The following is a 22,224-nucleotide window of genomic DNA, read 5'->3' as shown; positions in this document are numbered from 1 at the left end:
ATATGATGTATCATGGGGGAAAGTTGGCGAGGAGAGGGAAAGAAATCTGGAAAATGGAGATGATGTTGGATAGGGGAGAAAGGAGCGTTGGAGGTTTTGGAGAGAAGGGGTGAGAAAAGTGAAACGAGTTTGGAAGTGAACAAGTGTAATGCAAGAGCAGAGAATGAGTATATAGGGATATGTGGGAGGGAGGGGGGGGTGAGAGGTAGGTCGTAAAATTATCTTTTATGTGTGCTATGTGGATGGTGTTGTATTAATATTACTATTATTATCACAGTATTAAATATATTATTATTCTTGAGTGGCCACAATTATTCCCATGTACTTATGGGATGCTTGGCCCAAGTCTTTCACCAACATATTATGTGTATAGCCCCTTAGCTTGTTCGATCCTCTCTGAATACATGAACACTGTTTTCATGATTCGGGCAGTCTTGCACAGTAAGCTTCAAAATATGTCTTTGCTTGAAATAATCTGGTAATTCAATTTGATTGAGCTCACTCCGTCTCTAATTTATCCATGGGTCGGTCACAGCATGCACGAGATGTTATAGTAACAACTAGAACCGCACACGGTGGAGCGCGTACCTCCGCCAGGCTGAACACCTTACGTTTTGTATCCCATTGATAGACGGGATGTGTATCCGGACCTGAACCAAAATCCAATCGGTTTGTTCTTGTCACATAACCAACTCATCCACCAAGTTTCATCCAAATGACCAGGGTACAACCCTGGTCAGGTCGTCACTCCGACTCAGAAAGTCAGGGCAGTAATTTGAAATATGTTTTCGGTGCTGGCGATAGCTTGCCTACTCTTCGCGAAGGACATCACGGGATCTTGAACATGGACCAACGAATGCTGGAAGACGTGACGCCAAGTTTTACGCCTATCCAAGGGACGGCACACACATTGATGAACGACCCTACCTGTCAAACACCGAGATGACAATTTGGCTCAGTATCTTAGAATCGAGTGTGCGTACCTCTAGGTCTAGGCCATCCAGCCAGTCCCCTGACTTATGCTTTAAAAATTTTTTTTAAGGCTGTAAAGGCATTTGTTTATAAACTATCAATCCAAGCTTCTGCAGCTCCTCCTCCATTAACATATCAGTCTCTCTGTATGGATCGCGTACAGTGTGCATGTGCATAATTCATTTGAGGTGTCCATCTGTGACTGTGATTAGCAACACCGTTCAAAACCGTCTTTGTTACTGTATGCTCTTCCAAAACACCTGCTTGGCTTCACACTCTGATGCTTCGTCGTTTCACTTGGCAAGGGTTGCTCTTCCATCACTCTTTCGCCGCTTTGCCCCAGAAATTCACCCAACGTGTGGCATCATCCGCAGGCCCCCTGGATTCTACATTTCACGACACGCATGACCAATGGACTTATTGGACACCTTACCCTGTTAGCCGTCCAATATCGTTAACGTAATGACCCACGGAAGGAATGGCGTGTTTTAAAGCCGTCTCGGTGGTTGGTTGTTTGACATGATGGTTACAAGGGAGGTGTTCTGGATGAGTCCATTCGGCGATTGCCTTGTAATCCTACCCTCTGGTTTTGAATCCCTGCTATTTTGTTTAACGAACTGGATGGAGCTATCACTTTCTCAGCGAAATGCTCTTTGTCACTTCACAGGAGTCGACTGCAAAACCACAACCATTCTCCTGGATGGGAGGCGAGTGAAGCTGCAGCTGTGGTGAGGCCTCTTTTTGGGGGTAGAGTGGGGGACATTCCACCATTAGTTTTTGGCAGGAATACTAAAGGGAGGGGGAGTGGGTACACAGTCATCCTTTAAGCCCCCCGTCCCCCTCTGCCGCATCATCTCTTCATACATACCCCTTCTCCCCGTTTCCCATTTCCATCTTTCCCGTGACTCAAGGATTTTAATTATCTATTATTCTTCAACGTAGCTTTTCAGATGCACGAGGAACGCGGTGTCCCTGGCTGCAAACAATTTGTGGCTCCACTGTTGAACCGAGTATAAACATTTGCCTGCACCGAGTGTACCATAATGGTACCTCATGACCATTTTCTGCAGTGCTGGACAAAATAAGTGTTTTCTGTTGTTCATTTGCAAATAATACCATCTTCTTTTTGATTATCGACACAACTTCAAGCAAACTATATTCGGCCTTTTTATTGTTGGAGAATTGGTGATAACCAGGACGGTGAGTTAACATTACGGTCATTGAATCTTTACTCGCCATCCACCCGAGGGACATTGAGCTGGGTGTCCTGTCTGCCAGCCCCGGTCGACGTTAGATATCTGACGGTGTTTCGCGGAGAGTGGTCGAGTTACCACCAGCATCCTGACCAAGTTCCAAATTCATGCCACTTCGGTCAAAATGCATGCCTGGCCAGCTGGGTCATGAAAGACTTGGGCCAGAAACTTTCCCCGGCAAACCCCACAAAAAGGTGGGATTAATTATGGCTGTTGTAGTAGATGTCGTCGTCGTCGTCGTCGTCGTATGTATCATGGTACACTTTTTGCAACTTTGATAGCAGAAAATTTTGAGTTTTCTCTTGTATCTGCGGCCCTTGTAGTCATTTCTTGAGACTTTATTCGCTTTCACTTTTGCATAATGATGGAAACTTCATGTGAAACACAATTTAGATATTTGGACATATCCGCTTGTCAGCCCTTTCGGCAATTGTCTTTTCCTCGGCTTGGGCTGCAGCTTGTTTGTTTTCCTAACGGGAAGCCATTACCACCCTTGTTATGCTTCCCTTTCGGTCTGTGCCAGGGTTCACCCCTATCTGAAAACATCACGCCACTGATGTACTCATGGTTTATAAATGATGTTGATGATTTATTTTTATTTTCAAGAGTTCAGCATGAAAATACGATATTTTTCTACGTTTTGTTTTATTTTATTAGTAATATCATATTTTTACACTCACTCCTTGCCCATTACTCTTGATCATGATTTCTCTGCTGCCCCGTCTCCCCTCCCTCCCTTAAAACCCACCCCAGCCACTTGTAATTTACCATGGGGATGGGGGGGGGGAACCTCACTAATGATGCAATCTCTCATTTCAGGGACACATCAGGCCAAGGACGATTTTGCACAATATTCCGATCATATTCCAGGGGAGCGCAGGTAATGCTTTTACTTTTTTGGGGGATTTTTAATTGGACTACTTTGTTATTTGCTGCTTTTGAAACCTTGCTCAATTGGTCTCTTCCTCAATCATCTAAATTTGGCTTTCAAACAAACTCTACCAATATATCTGCCACTCGCTTGTCGCTATTGTACAGTCAGTCCCGTTATAAGGCACACTCATAATAGTAATGGGTTTCATGATGATCGACAAATGTAAAACTTGTTGCGTGGCGGCTGTCTTCATAAAGGACACGACCACACCCATTGGCCACGGCTGCATACCGGAGCCTCGACTCTAAAGATGACCAAACTAAAGCTTTTCTTACATGCCACGTCAAGCGGCGGCCGCAGACCTATGAACTGGCGGTGCAATTCCCAGTCCATTTATCAAATCAAGTTACAATCATATAGGTCTCCAGGGAACCCAAGTTAACCAGAATGTTGGTGCGACCATTTCTTAACTAGAGAGTTGATGGAACACCTTGCCCCCGCGCAGTCTTGAGGAACAAGTACATGGGCGGCAAATTTCATTGGTTGTGGTGACGTAAAATGCCAAAATATTTTGTTTGTTCAAGTGCTGCCAAACAAAAGGTTTTTGAAAGTGCCAATATGGTGATTTGTCTTCTACAATCTCCAGTGTTCAGGTCCACAATCCAATTGAAATTAAATAAAGATTTAAAAGGTTGTAGAACAAAAAAAAAATTCCGGAAGTTTACCGCTGTTCATGCAGTGTCTTCACACCACCTTATCTAACACGTTATATTGGTTCTTTGAGCCTGTTGTTTGTGTCCTTTATGACGTCCTTAAAAATAGTAAGTTTCCTGTTTGGAATTATTTTGAAATTTGTTTGACAGACAGACAGACAGGCCGATCGGGGCAAATTCAGAGCCAAAGACTGCTAAACTACAGGTTTGTTTTCCGATTAATGTTCGTAGTATAACATGCAATTGAAATCAAATTGTTCCTTGTTCATAAACCGACGTTTGTGGACGGACGGAGTGAACAAATTGCTAAACCCAGATTTTTGCTTGGTGTGTGTGGGGTAATAAATCAGAAACACAGGAACCCACAAGAGAAGGTCAACTTGAGTAGAAGTGATCATGAGTATCGAGATGGGAGATGACGTGAGATGATAGTGCACCGACTGATTTTGAAGCCCAAGAGGGAAGAGAGTGGGATTGAACATCTTCAGTGAGGAGGTTTCACAAACTGGAGAAAAAGGGGGGGGGGGAAACAGTACAGGTGTGCGGTAAAGGCGCTGTCACACCTTTACGATTTAGCCAGCCCATGCCGACTTATGAAAAATTTGTCTAAAATGCTGGCACACCTCGAATACGTTATGGGTAAGTTTTGTATACATTAAGAGCACGCTGAAAAACACTGCCATACGTCGTAGTACGCTGGCTTTCATCATTGTACTTTGTGGTTGTCCTCAAATTTTAGCATGCTTGAAATTTTACGACGTATGCCAGCATATGACTCGCCTTCCGCTACGCTGGCCATAAGTTGTAGGCACGTTATGCGATCGTTGACACACGTCGACACACATTACTTGTAAGTTACTCATAAGTCGAAACACGTCTAGGTAATGATTAGCGTACCCGAAACTTATTTATAACCTTTGAGTAACGTGTTGTAGGCACGCCACACGATCATTGACACGTCGAGGCACATTATGCGATCGTTGACATACGTCGAGGCACGTTACTTGTAAGTTACTCATAAGTCGAAACACGTCGAGGTAATGCTTAGCGTACCCAAAACTTATTTCTAACCTATGAGTATCGTGCTTTGAACCTATGTGTAACGTACCAACAACACATATTGACGTTTGTAGACGTATTTTATTGACGTTTTTAGGACGACCACAGAACTTGCTGAACGTGTTTATAATTTACAGCTACCGTATAATGGCGTATTGGCAGCGTTTAAAAAACAAAACAAAAAAAAACAATACTTCCGATATTTCCTCACATGCCGTTACGTCACGTTCGATTGCCTCTTCAGTTTGCTCATGTCTTATTCTTAGTTCCTCCTCTGTGAATATTTTCTGTTTGAAGGATATTGTCACATCGACGACGAAACTTAAAAGCAAATGTCCGAATATATTTTAAAATTCGTGATGGACTAAAAAAAAAATTTTTTTTTAAAAACAACTTCATATATTTCGGCACGTGCCTTCACGGAGCCAAGGAGAAAAAAAGAAAATGTGCCTTGACGGAGAAAATAAGTTTCGGGTATGCTAAACATTACCTCGACGCGTTTCAACTTATGAGTAACTTACAAGGAACTTGTGTCAACGATCGCGCAACGTGCCTACAACTTATTCCCAGCGTAGCGGAACGTGTGAGCCATACGGCGAGTACGTCGTAAAATTTTCAGCATGCTTGAAATTTCACGACGTACGAGACGTACCACGAAATATGACAGTGTACTTCATCGTTTTTCAGCGTGCTCTTAACGTATACACAACTTACCCATACCGTATTCGACGTGTGCCAGCATTTTAGACACATTTTTCATAGGTCGGCACACGCTGGCTAAATCGTCAAGGTGTGACTGCGATGTTGATACTTTCAATTCTCAGGCGGTTATGATTTAAATCAGCGTGCGGCAGGTTTTTAACAGAGAATGCCACGAGTTCGTCGGCGATACGTGCAGCGCGCTATGCCTAAGTTAAACTATCGTTGGGCTTAGGTTGTGAACGCCGACAACAAGCTAAGCATTCGTTGGTATTAGTTATCTATAAGACAACGAAACGTTCTGTGCCCGTTACTACTATGTTATGCATACGACCAACACGTTATGAATACGACCAAAACTTAAAAAAAAAAAACATCAAAATTTCAGCGTACGCCAACGTTTTACATACATTTTTATACGTTGCGATTACTGGCTAAATCGTCAAGGTGTGACAGCGCCTTAAGCTTGGTTCATGGCTAAATGGCTCTCATGGCTCGAATGGAACTGCGGGCCGAAGCGTATAAAATGAAATGTCGAATTTGGATTTTGGACAATGCCATAACAGTATGTTGCACGCAGTGCCGGATTTATGGTGGTGGAGGCTCCGGGGCACACACGTGTGGTGGAGGCCCGGTATGTCACCAATGGTGAAGTAAATCAGTGGTTGTCAACCTTTTTCACTGATGGCACCCTGATGGATCCTGTATCTCATTCTGTGGCACCCCAATTCAATTTTCTATTTGAATCGTTGCCTTAAGAACATTACAGGCTCCACGAGTTAAATGGTTGGATAAAATACGTAATTTCATGAGTGTTTTTGTGGGCTTTTATTACCACCAATGGATTCCAGATAAATGAAGATTAGCATAGCATTCAATTAGCCTGTCAAAAAGATATATAACTGTTACAACTTCCAAGTATAGCCTGGCGTTGGCTTAGCGGTTAGGGTGGTGGCCTTCTCAAAGCCCGTGACCGCTATCGGCTGCAACCTTTCGATATATATATATATATATATATATATATATATATATATATATATATATATATATATATATATATATATATATATATATATATATATTTGAGGCTCTTTGGGTTAGTTTTAGGGTTGGAAGAGTACAAGATCCCAAGAGTTGGAATAAAATGGCACAGATGCAGGTAAAACAAACGCAAGGTAACAGTGCCATGCGGAGTCGGCTTTGTTACTCGCTGTTTTGAAGTACAGTGAGAATCGCACGTCCTGCTTTGCATGCGATTGTTGCAAGGTCACTGGTGAACAAAAATAAAACACCAGACACTGATGAAATGATCGGGATTGAAAGAAGACGAAAGATTTGATACAAGCAGAAAATGAATGACGACAAATTATATCTTGTATTGGGTTAGCATCGATGCACTTGTGAAGCGGTTTCACTTTCACAGCAATTGTATCACATTATAGACAGTCCAGTGTCCCCAACGTTAATATCATTGCTTCATTGTTGGAGGCAGGATGGCCTCGAGGTACACACACTCATCTCTGAGCTGTCCAGCCTGGGTTTGAATCCCAACCCAGATATAAACTGTCATCCCGGTGTTTCACAAGCAGCGGGATTCATCAATGTGAGTGCCACCGCTCTGTAGTGTTTGCTGTGGTCGGTTGCACCACTACCGGCGACCGGTCGGTGCGAAGTGCAGGGATGGTGGCATTGCCATGCTTTGCCAGCGAATCAATGGTGACACCCACATTGGTCTGAATCATCACCGTGTTGAGGGTTATTATCCATATGTTGGTGCCTGTTGGCCGGTCCACCACTGCCCACCTTGTTGGTCCAAAGCTCCTAACGGATTATCGCGGCTACTTGTTCTTCCATCCGAGGTCTGGGCTTGGGCCTCCATCCGTGATGGTGATAGCGAGTGTTGGTGGTCGTTGGAGAACATAAAACTTGTGTAATCGTCACATGTGGTTGATTGGCCCTGGCTGCGTAGAGTCAACCAGCCTGATGGCATAGCCATGCTGCTGGCTTCCAGAACCATGTCTGCCGTTGCGGTAAGTTGTGACAATTCCAAGTTGTCGTGAGCTGCTCACACACAACCCATTTGGTGTGGTAACTTGGAGAGAAACACATGACGTACGAACCGAGGATCACTATCCTGTTAGCAGCCCAATATTTTCTGCATCTGGTGAAGCAAATGGGACGGCTTGGAGTCACACAGCTCAAGGTCGTCTATCACTTGTTCAAAATGTTTGTTTGTTTGTGTCATGTTTGTCAATCATTGGGGGTCGGATCATGTTACTTGCAGACATCACAATGTGGAGTGGCAAGGCCTGCAGCACATGATCTAACATCGTTTGTTGCACCAAAATCCCATGGTTTCTGAAGGTTGCCTCCACTTATGCAAACCACAAGGCTGGATCCTGGGCCTCAAATTGTGGCAACTTGATGGTGATCGTGGCAAGTAGCGGAGCCATGTTGACCTTGTCAAGATCGGAGTTTGACATCGTGAAGAGATCATGTCAAAGTTCACCACTTTAGCGAGAACAAGCTTGTAGTAAGCCTGGTGCTGGCTTAACGGTCAATGTGGCTTAAGATCTTCGAGTCTTGAGTTCAACCAATCCATTGAATTAATACCAGGTGGGTTGACTCACCTCGTCATCTTTCAGAGGTTGGCAAAATGAGTACCAGCTCACTGATAATGGGGCACTGCATCAGCGGCACATCCACGCCCTCAAAAAATTACGCAGCCGCAAAGCAGCCAGAAAATTATGCAGCCTTGAAAAAAAACTGCCATCTCGGCCCCACTCCCTTACTCTTCACCAACTGGCTAGTGGGAACAAGCCCCGGTCGCACCGGATGAGCGAATGGACATTGCCCAGACTCCTCGAGTTCCTTCACGTCAACGGAAACATCATCGATCAGTCATTGCAGAGTAATGTCCTTGTCGGTCATCGAAACATTGTGCCGAACTCTTTGGTCACCGACCATAAACTTGGCTTCTTGACAAGCTTTTCCTCTTTTGAAGATGCCGCTCGTGCTGTCGCAGCAACTTACATACTTCCTCATACAAAAAGAGTGCCAATCTCTCTGGACATGGGTTATTGCATGACTAAAAAGCTTTTTGTTGGAGGTTGGATATTTCCTGAACGTTCAAAAAGCCCATTTTTATTTCTTTTAGAACTATCACTTGTAGTAAGTGGCACATACATCGTGGATGGACGCCAAATGACCGAAGGAAAAATTTGCCTATTTGAGTCTTTTGCGTCAAATCATGAATCTCAGCTTTTTGCAACGTTAGTATATTGTTGCGGTTTTGGAATACTCCTCGGGGAGTTGGATCCAACACATAAAGGAACCCTGGAGTTTACATCATCTCAGTAGTAATTTTCTTTTGACAGATGACCTTTCCCCTCGTATCAGCGGATAGGGAAATGCGTTGTGCTTGTGTAGCAGGTATGAATCCCCTTTGTGACTCTTCTTATACCCCCTGTCTTATATCGCTTCTATTCTCTTTTACCATTCCTCCTAATTCATCTCGTTCTCTGCACCTCATCACAGCACATCCATGCACATAAAGAACATGCTTTACATCATATTTCATGACAAAACCACAACACCAAGCAAAAGCTACAAGGAACAGCAAGCGCAGGACGAGGAATCTGAACAAAGCACTGCAGATGGGTGGGACTGGTCGTCGACTTTGGCATGGAGCTTTGGCATTTTGACCTTTTCATCCCATCCCAGGGGGCAAGGCCAAAACGATACTGCTCTTGCACCTTCTTGCCACGTGATCATAACTACCAAGTTTAAATTTATCTGCAACCGTTTAGGAGGTAGCATGATGGGCGGGCAGACGGAGCCGGTAACAAAATCCCCTGTTTTTCAAAAAGAGTGGGGATAAAAATAACACGATACGAGTTCCCTTACAAGAAACTTCATTACAGGAGTAGGAGGCCATTAGGCCATCAAGCTTCTACAATAGTTGCCAATCTACGGTTGTTTGTCCATTGTCTATTCTGTTTTAATGCTGAGCATCAAACACATACCATCTTTAGTCCTTGTAGGCCATGGGCTAGATAGGGCCACCGTGCACCCCCCCCCCCCAACCTCCCAACAAAACTATGTGTTTTTGAAGTGTCTGGCTATGCTGAATACGAATTTGAATGTTAACATTGAAAATATTGGGATGCACTACCTGTTTTAGCCTCATGAAAAGGGGTACCCTCAAAAATGAATTTTCGTCATTTGTGCCAAAAGCGATTTCCGTACCCAATCAGAATGGCTTCTAGACGACACATTACACTGTCAGGCTACACATATTATGCCTTATATGAAACATAATCTCATGCTGGTTCCAGGTATGTGTCTAAAATTAATATATCCAAGAGCTTATATAACATGTTGAGTACATGTACTGTATCGTCTTATTAACCGTTCATTACTGTGTTGTAGAAGTTTCAATAAAGCTTATTTTTAAGACATTTTTTTTTCTTCTGCCAAATAGTCCAGAATAATAATCTGACTTAATTTGTTATCCATATATATAGTATCCAAATACAATTTAATCCAGATAACATGAACACACATGATGTTATCACACTATAAACAACAGAACGGTATTCACAAATTCACAAAAAACAGGGTTGGGTTTTAAAAATAAAATAAATTGCTGAGAACATTATTCATGTTAATATCGCTGGTATATTCTTTCCCACTCTAAATAATATAGTAATGTATTTTACAATGCATATAAATGTGCTACATTCATACTTATTTCCCAAATTCTGATTACAAACAATGATTGAAACCAACATTATATTTACATATAGTAGATAATAACAGTCTGTAACATTGTTCCTTTTACCAAGCGATAACACAGTATATCTTTCATATACATATTTCAAGATATTTCTGTTGATATTATTATCATGATCATACAGTTTCATTGTATTCATCAGGTAAGGCCTTAGTTATTTTATAACTTGGTTTACGGATCCGCCGACGGTATATTTGCCAAAATGAAATATAAATATAAAACATTTTTAGCCTTTTATATTTATACATTTTCTGCCGAAGGTGCAAAAGTTTCAAAACCCGAAATGTAAACGTCGGCATTTATTTTCACAATATAATTTCATGCGCGCGCGCCAAAATGCCGAGTCACCTTTAACCAAACTGCGCAGTCGTCTTCGGTCATGGCGTCTGAGCAGTGGCCAGCGTGGTTCAGATTGACTGTGGTTTCTGGGGCGAAAGTGATTGTTAAGTAGTATGTCAGTGGTATAAATTCGAGTGACTGGGTTGGTGATTTAATCACGCAACATCTTGACGACGAATATTCTGGCCGAACTATTGCATTATTTCAGTGCAGCAGCAGGGATGATTCGCAGGCTCCTCTCGATCGTGCCGATTTTGTTTCCATCGAAAGTTGTACACCGCTGTTCGTATTGAAAGATTTCGGTGCCAAGGACGTCAACGTTTCCCTGCGAGATGTTGATATTCAGCCTTCAACTGACCAGAAAATCAGCCTTTGATGTGCTCATGGGGATGGGGAGACGGTGCGATCAGATGCCCACTGAAAAGTAAGAGCTGGTTATGGCTCTGATTGACCGTTTTGAGCGTGTTGACTCCTAGTAGACACCTTTTTTAATCATATCCAGCACTATGCACTGGTGTGCATGCACACATCTACGACTTGGACAGTAATTTTCTCAGCATTGTTTCCATTTGTTTGATGATCCAACAGATTTCTATAAGAAAAACATGCCAGACTATATTGTAAAAACAAGTTTTAATCCTTCTTTATTGTTTTTCACATCAATGATAAGGTGAACATGGGCATCCTGCATTTGAATGGTCTTCCATCTTCAATGTTTTCTTAGATCCTCCTGGTCCGGGATTTATATTTATTCCCCCCCCCACCTACCCTTGTCTTTTCCATGGAACATCCGAAAAAAAATCATAAAAATATAGAATTTCTAAAAATTTAAATTATATTTATATTTATATTTCGACCTACCGACCCTACATTTTAGCTGAAGAACTGCGTAAACCAAGTTATAAAATAACTAAGGCCTAATTAACAATATCATGAGATTTTACTGTCATCCATTTCAATCAGTCAACACCTAATGGTTCAGCTATGTTCTTCAATCTTGGTCAGACTCCGAGCTGTCACCAGGTAAGTACTCCTGTTCCTCTGGTATGCTGTCATCGTCATCTGATTAATCATCTCCATCATCACTGGTGTTCACTGATTCAGCAATATCTGTCAACTGCTGTAGGAGAACACACCCCTCATACCAGAGAGGCTCCAGTTTTTGGTTGACAAGTGCCCAACCGTGTCCGTCACCAGCATCAGGGATATCAAGAGAATGCTGTTTGGTACCGCTCTTCCTTGAAGTGAATGGAATGTTTACATGAACTCCACCATGATCCTCTGGCTTGCCTTCTGTGTCCTGTAGCATGATGCCATGTGCAGTGTGGATTGAGACCATTCCGGTGAGGTTGTTCAGTAACTGGTCAAAATTATCAAATTCAGAGTGGAAAATGGAAGGGGCCCCTGGTGATCGAATGATTTGCGTTGACAGCAGACTTGATGTTTCAGCAACAGCCTGAGCAAGGGCAGTTTCCAACTCTAGTGAGAATGAGTAGTTTTCTGAATGTCCCATTCGGTTCAGCAAGGTTATCAATTTTTCGCTCCTGAAAAGGTGACGAAGTGTCATGCATATGAGCATATGCTTCGCGAGTTTCCATTCCCCATTCGATGCTGCACGACATATCTTGCCCAATTGAATTCACGAGCCTGTGCACTTTCGACGTGTGAGGAGTTGGTTTGCCTGATATCAGGTAATTCAAATTTTTTTTCCAATTGTGATAGAATTGCAGCTGTCATGTTTCCAAGGTCCTGGGCAGATGGAGGCCATTTCAAGTCATCAGCTTTTGCGAAGCTCTCCAGAATCACTTGAAGTAGGTAATTTCCAACATCCTGGATCATGTCCCTAGAACCAAGTTCATACGCACATCGAACTGTGTCACTAATGTCACGGTGGGAGCTGTAGACAATGTAAGACTGGAAGTTTCCTCTTCTGTTTCGTGTGCAGAAGGCCAATCTGTCCTTGTATTTGTCATGTTTCTCCAGCTTGGCTTTGAGGTTTTCTCCACCAGATTTGGGATTGGGGAAGTTGGTGCATTTCAGGTGAGAGATATAAATTTCAGTTTGCTCTGACAGTTTCATCATATTCTTGCTGATGATGATATCCCTGTTGATTACTTGGCATATAGCACCAAGCGCCTCACTCTGTGCCTCTGCTAGTTTGAGTGGTTGCTCCTTGTCTTCTATGCTTGTACTTCTCCATTTGTCGGCATTTTGTGTGTATTGGACCCTGCAGGATTTGTGGTATTTTGCTTCTGTAGCAAACAAATCATAGCCTCTAATTCTGATCAGCAACTTCTCATCTAATTTGTCCTCAGCAGTTTTTGAGCACCGTTCTCCATCCATCAAACTCAAACTGACTTAAGCCCTCAGTAGTCCATGTCCCTTTGACTTTCACTTTCTTCCGTTCCATCGAGTGGCAGAATATACAATCGGGTGAGAATAGTACCTTGTCACCAGCTGAGCCCCTCCGACTTAACTTGGAACATGATGGTTCAGATTGATCATAATGACTGGAAAGTCGATTGAGATTCATAGTGAATCTTTGGTAACATTCTCTGTGATATCCATCACCTTCAGTAATGGTGTCTGGTATGAGGTCACAGGTCGCAGTCATTCGGTGAACAGATTCTAATGGCTGAGACAGTCTCCTGTCACGTATGTCCTTCAACCTGGCAAGTCTTTCATCGGATTCTGCACTTATTGATAATGCCACGAGAGGTCCATACTGAAGCCCAGGGATGTGTATGATGCACCTGGACTTTGGCCTTGTCCCTTGGCCTCCACTGCCACCATCCTTCGGGCGTTTGGTTGGGGGGGCCTTCTTTCTCTTGACGTTCTGATGAGTACATTGGGTTAGACCTCACTTTGCATGGTTGCACTCAGCCTCTGTGAACCTGCAAATAGATAAGAAAGCCAACATTAAAAAATTTAACATGTCATATCTGTGATTAAATTTAAAATTGATAGTTATTTTGCTATTCATAATTGACTTAAGTGATTGTCTTTGACCTAAAAGAAAAAACTTAACTACATATTTCATCTTAATGTCAAAATAAATGAATTGTATCTTAACTAACCTGTTGGCTTCAATGTAAATCATGGGAATAATTCTTAAGTAATCTGCAAATGAATATTTGTTGTTGAAGTTCCTTGAGGGGGGAGGTGTCTGTACTACTGCTCCAATGGCCATATTCTGCACATTAAAAATATAATTATGTGGAGGAAAAAAAAATTCACACAATACCAATTTCAATATGGATATCTTTGTTCATGAGAAATCAAGCTTTCTCTTCAGCACCAAGTCATTTCTGTGTCAGGTATTGACCTCGATGGAGGTTCTGGTCATAGTTAACAAACACAATGAGATTAACCATATGCAATTTAGGATGTGATAATATTGCGGGTATCCAAGATATTGGACCCATTTTGGCATCAAGTGGAATGCAGTTGGCATTGGCATGTCACCTCATGGTTAATTAGCAGTATAGATAACAAGAAACAGGATAAAATAAGCTTTATTGAAAACTCTACAACACAGTCATGGGCAGTTAATAAGACGATACAGTACATGTACTCAACATGTTATAATATAAGCTCTTGGATATATTAATTTTAGACACATACATGGAACCAGCATGAGATTATGTTTCATATAAGCCATAATATGTGTAGTCTGACAGTGTCATGGGTCGTCTAGAAGCCATTCCGATTGCGTACGGAAATCGCTTTTGGCACAAAAGACGAAAATTCATTTTTGAGGGTACCCCTTTTCATGAGGATAAAACAGGGTAGTGCATCCCAATATTTTCAATGTTAACATTCAAATTCGTATTCAGCATATCCAGACACTTCAAAAAAACACTGTTTTGTTGGGAGGTGGGGGGGGTGCACGGTGGCCCTATCTAGCCCATGGCCTATTGGTATGACTCTGCCAGGGTTTGAACTACCGAGCTCCCAGACACAGATCGGACGCCATAACCATGAAGCCAGCCGAGTCTGGTTGAATTGAACTCGCAGTTATTATTGAAGCCAGACCAGGTTACAGTTCTTACTTGTAAATTAATCAAAAAATAAAATTGTCCATAATATCCTGACAGAATTGTACAACCGAGATCCACAGAGTTCCTCCACCCCACCCCAACCCCTTCTGCTTCTCCACGCAGCAGATTGAAAGGCCAGAGGCAGTGAGAAAACCAGGGGTGTGAGATGTGAAATGAATACGGTCATCAGGGTCTCGCATGACTTTTTTTTCTCCATCCCACGTTTCCCCCACTTGTACCTGCAATGTGCCGAGCAGATCATTTGAGGTTTTCATTTGTTACACCTTGGATGCGCTGTGTGGTACCCTGAGCAAATGCCTTGCCTCGGGGACACAACCCATTAATCTTAGCTTTGACTTGCGTCACATTTTCGTTTCCTCTCGACAGGGCATACTTTTGGTGTACGACATAACCAGCAGATGGTCTTTCGGTGGCATCGATCGCTGGATTAAGGAGATTGACAAGGTAAGTGGAGATTGATTGATTGACCGAGTGGATGATGAAAGGCGACTTTTTTTTTTGTTTGTTTTGTTTTTCCCCACGCCGTTGCTGCACACATCCTTGTGCTCATGATATCTTTTATCTGGAATTGTTTGAAATTGAGTAATTCTTCGTTTTGTCTGCTTTTACGAAGCAACGATTTGGGTGCACACGTTGATGCGAAACCGACTGCGTTGTAGCACCTGAAACGGGATGCCTGGCAGTTTTGTGCAATTTCATCACAATGGTCCTGGATTAACGGTGGCTTGTCCGTTTTGCGGTTGTGCTGATTACACCACACCATGCCTGCTAATGATGGTATTTTCATGTGAATTGAGAAAGCATGCAATTTCAAGATCTGCCGGGCTCGTCTTGTTCCCCGCAGCTTGCGTTGCTTTCATTTACTCCCTAGGCTGGCAGGATGGCCTAAAGGTATGCACACTCGCCTCTAAGCTGTCTTGCCTGGGTTGGATTCTCAGGCCAGGTATAAACTGTCATCCCGTTGTTTCACAGGCAGGGCAGGGCGGTGTGTGTGTGTGTGTGTGTGTGTGTGTGTGTGTGCGTGCGTGCGTGCGCGCGCGCCGTCCCTCGGACGGACGTTAAACTGGACGTCTCGTCTGCCGGCATGAGTTGGCAGATGTTAAAGATCTCACGGTGTCCTTCACGAAGTGTAGGCTACCTATCGCCGGCACCATGAACAATTCACAAATTCCTGCCATAACCTGCAGAGGGCATTGCATCAGTGGCCCAGTTACCCTCAGCCAATGATGCCACTCCACAGTCTTGTGCTGCATACGAAAGAAGATTTGCTCCCTCTTTCGCCATCGTCGTGCCTCGTTTGACAATGCATTTGCATTGTCCGGTGGCTGTGTCACCACACGATACCTCCTTTCATTTAGATGCTCATGAACCTCAAAGCTTCAGGACTGCAAAATTTGGGACTCACTTGAACATTCACGAGAATGCCCTGACCTTACACCGTGTCCCACAAAGCCTGCTGTAGAAATGTGCGAGAGAAGCCTGCATATTTCAAATTCTTACTTAAGCCATTAAAGTGAGTAAAATTAACAATTTGTGCCGAGGCTGCACTTCTTTTGAAGTTTTTTTTTATTATTGTTTGTTGAAAGTGGCAATGGAGAGAGGGATGGAATCGGGTACTGTACTGCCTCATTGACCCCATTTAGATTCAACTCAGCGAGGCCATCTGTCACATCACTGCATGGTAAGTGTGCTCATCATGGAAATGTTCCTCGCCGTTTCATTCCTTAATTACTTTCATCCTGAACTTGGTCCCTCCTTTCCCCTTATAAATGTTCAATTATTCAACCATCATTTTGACTTATTTGCAGCAGTCATTGTGACGCTTTCAGGTTTGCTTTAGAATGCCAGCAGCTTTATGCATTGATGGTCGTCACCATTATGTGCCTCAGCTCGATCAGTAGCATGAGGGGGTGACAGGATAAACGATTGTGTCCTCGGGTATCTCATCTTTATGGTCATCATCGCGTGGCTTGATTAGCTCAATCAGCAGAATGCGTGCTGGCAGAATATCTCACTTGGTAACATCATTGCTTTCAAGCTCTCAGGGTTTGTTCCTGGTGGGGCTGCTCCTGCTGTGTTGTGTTGAAAAATAAAGGGTGCTAAATGTTGTTGCACTCCATTCTTTGGAAAGGGTTAGGGTGGGAACATTAAGGGACCCCTCAGTGTCTTTCATGAAGATTGGATGAGCTTTCGCCGGCAATTTGTGAACCTGCTTCCTTTTGTAGTTTAGCTCCTCCGTGAGCATTGACCCTTGAATGTTAAAAAAAAGAAGTATGATTGGCATCGAGGATAAATGCATTAAATAAATCTTGCATAAATACTGTTATCAGCCTTCGTTGTACTCGGTCCAAAATGGAGGCTTGTGGATTAGGTGTCGTCCGTCGGTGTGTCTGTTCCTCCGTCCGCAGCCATATAGCCATATCTCGGACATGTATGGACTGGTTTTGTTCAAACTTGGCAAAAAAATACAACACATAATTTTTACATATGCACGTCATTTTGTTTCACGATTCGATTAAAAACCTCTGACTGTTGGCCATTTTGTTACTTAAACGTTTCCCCAAACATTTCTCAGCCACGCATGGTCCAGTTTTGTTCATACTTGGCACAAGCACAGTAAAGCATGAGTCACACTTGCTCTACGGCTAGGATACAGCGGCCGTACCCCCCCCCCCCTGAATTGACAGAAACGTGCGGCGGCCGGAGAGTTTCTGAGGTGGCCTCAGGGTGGCCCTATGCCGTATGGCTATCTTTTACCGTAGGGGTCATATGCCGTAGGGGTCTCCGTGGAATTAAAGCGCGGAGTTATAACTTTTTTCATTTCCAGGTTGGCCGTAGCAATTCGACAAGCCGTAGCCATGACGTAGATGTGTTCCACGTCGACCGTACGTAGGGCGTACGGTGGGCTTGCGTTATTCGTGCATTTTCCGTAGGCTCTTATCAATGAAAAATGAATTTTGTCAACCCCCCAAAAATTATGCCGGCCACACTATTTCCACGTTCGCCTTAGGGCCCCCCTGCGGTTGCCTTGCGGGCACCTTGAGGCAACCTTGCGTCTGCCTTGAAAATTCTATGGCCGCCGCAGGGACGCCCTGAGGTCACCGTGCGACATCAAATCAAAGACCGTACGGCACCCCCACTTTTTCGGTCTCCACAATTTCTAAATACCTCGTGCGGCTACCCAAAAAATAAAAACATATGTGACTGCTACATTGTGTGACCGTGGAAATATTGCGGCCGCCCTATAATTGCTAGTGGCCGTAGATTTTTTTCGACTCTACGGCCACCGAGCAAAATGTGACTGAAGCATAAATAATGATGTACACATGCACCTCACTTTATTTTGTGATCTGATCAAGGATGGCCGACTGTTAGACTGGCGGCCATGTTCGTTGTATGTGAATATGGCTAGCCCTTTAACTCTGTGCAGCAAAATTAATAAAAACATGGGGGCTTTGACATGTTATGTCTTTTTTACTTATTTCCAATATGTTGGCAATAGGCGCCCTGTCGCCGGCGGGGAACACGTTCTGTCGCTGGCTGGCAACGCGTACTGTCGTTGGCGGGCAATGCATCCTGTCGCCGGTGGTGAACGCGCGCTGTCGGCACCCTGTCGCCGGCGGGAAATGCACCGTCGCCGGCGGGCAACTCACCCTGTCGCCGGCTGGCAACGCGTCCTGTCACCGGTGGGCAACGCGTCCTGTCGCCGGTGGGCAACGCGTCCTGTCGGCGGCGGGCAACGCGCCCTGTCGCCGGCGGAGAACGTGCCCTGTCACCGGCAGGGAACGCCCTGTCGCCGGCGGGGAACGTTCCTTGTTGATTTCACCTTACTCTGTTGGAGCTAACATCTGCATAGCTGACTGGATATAAACTTCCCACAGATGTTCTTGGCCATTTTAATTGCTTGGCTCCTCTCTGAGCATAGATGCTTTTATGCCTGTATGTACCGTGTACTTTAGTTCATTTACTCCAAACTTGAGGCCACGATGGGCAAGGAGAACATTTGTTTTGCGGAGGGGAAAGACATTTTTAAGCTGGAGATGATTGATTTTTGGTAATTTTCTTTTAGCTATTCTTGTCCCCTTATGACTATTTCAGAAACTTAGCATCACCATTGGTTCCGTTCCCATTTCATTGAAACCAGAGTGCTGCATTATTCGCATGATTTGCTGATATGGTGATATGGGAAGCTAATAAACGCCTCACCGTTCTGCTTCCCTCTTTTCAGCACGCTCCTGGTGTACCGAAGGTGCTCGTGGGAAACAGGCTACACCTGGCATTCAAACGACAGGTTCCAATTGAACAGGCACAGGCCTACGCGGAACGGCACGCCATGACGTTCTTTGAAGTGAGCCCGTTATGCAACTTCAACGTGCTCGAGTCTCTCACAGAGCTGTCACGCATCGTGCTAATGCGCCATGGCATGGAGCGTTTCTGGAGGCCGAACAGTGGTAAGTGTTGCAGTTTCCAGATTTGGTGTACATGATTACATTGCCCAAAGCAAACATCTGCATTGAAAGTTGTCATTTAAAGACTGTACCTTTTGAGGATCTTGCACATTCTGATGGATAATGTGGCATTCTAGTCATTATGTGGACATCAAGCGTAGTCAGTTTTGGCTAAGTGTTTTTGAAAAATGTCATCCATTGTTTTTGGAGTATTTAACTGCAGATGGATGGATAATTTCTTGAAGATAGGCCACTGGATCTGCTGTATGGCTTATATAGCAGGATTGCTAATCAAGGAGGATTGGAGGTTGAGGAAGAGATCTGGAAGAGAAATTCGGGGAGATTGTGAAAGAGTATGCCTGGTGTTAGCTGAATGGTTCAGGTGGTGAGCTTGGTATCCTAAAGTCCTGAGTTCAAATCCCACTCGGCTGTTGAATTAATTCCAGGTGGGGTTGACTCTGCTTGTCATCCTACCGAGGTCGGCAAAATGAGTGCCAGCTTGTTGGTATCCTGTGTTGGAGTGGCGACCCATCTGGGATTGTACCCAACAGCCAAGGAGACTTCTTAGGCAGCACCAACACTCTGCACAGAGTATGAGCCCAATGGATGGATGGATGGATTGTGAAAGAGTTCGGGTGGATGGAATAATTGGGGAATTGTTCAATGGACAAGGTCGGGATGGGTTGTAACAAAAGATGCAGATAAAAGTGGCCAAAACTACAAACCTCCCTCGTTTAAGGCATTAACTTCTTTTTTATTTTCTTTTTTTAACCTGAGAATGAAAAAAAGGACTTTTAAATACACAGCGCCAGATAAGTTTTTGGATTCGTTAAAATGCATGAAGCATAATTCTCTCTTCTTTCCGGGCCCCTCGATGGCTAGCCGCCACAAGTGGTTAATCATTGGATTTGCTATATATGTGCGAGATATCCCTTATTGTCGGGTTTTCCGTGTGTGTGTGTGTGTGTGTGTGTGTGTGTGTGTGTGTGTGTGTGTGTGTGTGTGTGTGTGTGTGTGTGTGTGTGTGTGTGTGTCTGTCTGTCTGCAACGTGAGGCTCACAGCACAAACTAGCAAACCGATAATTTATTTATATACCGAAAACGTTTCCCCACCCACACACCACCTCCAATTATTTATTTATTTCCCGAAAACGATTCCCCACCCACACACCACCTCCAATTATTTATTTATTTACCGAAAACGATTTCACGACCCACACACCACCTTTACTTACTTATTTATTTATTTACCGAAAATGATTCCACCATCCACATACCACCTCCAATTATTTATTTATTCACCATTTCGGATTCTCCTCCTGACACACCACGTCCAATTATTTATTTATTTATCGTAAACGATTCCCCACCCACACACCACCTCCAATTATTTGTTTATTCCCCGTAAACGATTCCACGATCCACACACCACCTTATTTATTTATTTATTTATTTACCGTAAACGATTCCACGATCCACACACCACCTTATTTATTTATTTATTTACTGTAAACAATTCCACGACCCACACACCACCTCCAATTATTTATTTATTTACCGTAAATTCCACGACCCACACACCACCACCAAATATTTATTTATTTACCGAAAACCATTCCACGACCCACACACCACCTCCAATTATTTATTTATTTACCAAAAACGATTCCACGGCCCACACACCACCTTTAATTATTTATTTATTTACCGAAAACGATTCCCCACCCACTCACCACCTCCAATTATTTATTTATTTACTGAAAACGATTCCACGATCCACACACCACCTTTAATTACTTATTTACTGAAAATGATTCCACCATCCACACACCACCTCCAATTATTTATTTATTTACCATTTCAGATTCTCCTCCCGACACACCACATCCAATTATTTATTTATTTACCATAAACGATTCCCCACCCACAAACCACCTTATTTATTTATTTATTTACTGTAAACAATTCCACTATGCACACACCACCTTATTTATTTATTTACCGTAAACAATTCCACGACCCACACACCACCTCCAATTATTTATTTATTTATTCACCGTAAACAATTCCACGATCCACACACCACCTCCAATTATTTATTTATTTACCGTAAACGATTCCCCATCCACACACCACCTCCAATTATTTATTTATTTTCCGTAAACGATTCCACAACCCACACATCACCTTATTTATTTATTTATTTCCCGTAAACGATTCCACGACCCACACACCACCTTTAATTATTTAATTATTTACCGTAAACAATTCCACCACCCACACACCACCTTATTTATTTATTTATTTATTTACCGTAAATGATTCCACGATCCACACACCACCTTAAATTATTTATTTATTGACCGAAAACGATTCCACGGCCCACACACTACCTCCAATTATTTATTTATTTACCGTAAACGATTCCACGATCCACACACCACCTTTAATTATTTATTTATTTACCGTAAACGATTCCACGACCCACACTCCGCCTCCAATTATTTATTTATTTTCCGTAAACGATTCCACGACCCACACACCACCTCCAATTATTTATTTAAAGTGGGAGCGGCGTAGGAAAGTGGGCGTGGCTTATGAGAAATATTGTGTGGCTCAGGAGGTGTGGTCAAACGAGAGCATTGAGAGAAGTGTGTGTGTGTGTGTGTGTGTGTGTGTGTGTGTGTGTGTGTGTGTGTGTGTGTGTGTGTGTGTGTGTGTGTGTGTGTGTGTGTGTGTGTGTGTGTGTGTGTGTGTGTGTGTGTGTGTGTGTGTGTGTGTGTGTGTGTGTGTCTGCAATGCGAGGCTCCACAGCACAAACCAGCAAACCGATTATTTTTCAAATGGTAGTCCTTCAAAAATAGGGTGTATATTTACCATCATTTTTTTATGAGGAATGCCAGTTGGCAAAATATGCAATAGGAAAAATCTTGCCAGGCAGAGGAACAATTGTATGTGAACCAATACGTCTTGGCATTGAATCTTTGTCGGTGGATCAGTCAGAATGAAAA

The 22,224-nt window shown here is 43.3% G+C and overlaps 1 protein-coding gene across 1 annotated transcript in view; it reads left to right on the top strand.

Annotated features, from left to right (window-relative positions):
- Positions 1-21,964, top strand: part of LOC147035642 (ras-related protein Rab-40C-like) — a 50,072-nt gene extending 28,108 nt beyond the window's left edge. The window contains exons 2-5 of the mRNA XM_085845802.1: positions 1,640-1,700; positions 3,045-3,105; positions 15,132-15,209; positions 18,994-21,964. Of these exons, the coding sequence (XP_085701928.1) occupies positions 1,640-1,700; positions 3,045-3,105; positions 15,132-15,209; positions 18,994-19,251 (458 nt within the window). The 3' untranslated portion in view covers positions 19,252-21,964. The remainder of the gene's footprint in view (positions 1-1,639; positions 1,701-3,044; positions 3,106-15,131; positions 15,210-18,993) is intronic.
- Positions 21,965-22,224: the final 260 nt, after the last annotated feature.

Source organism: Eptatretus burgeri, chromosome 1 (genome assembly GCF_056783735.1).
Source record: "Eptatretus burgeri isolate ZD-2024b chromosome 1, Ebu_testis_v1, whole genome shotgun sequence".
In the NCBI taxonomy this organism is placed as follows: Eukaryota; Metazoa; Chordata; class Myxini; order Myxiniformes; family Myxinidae; genus Eptatretus; species Eptatretus burgeri.
The sequence above is the reverse complement of the archived record's forward strand: the minus strand, read 5'-3'. Positions and strand labels throughout refer to the sequence as shown.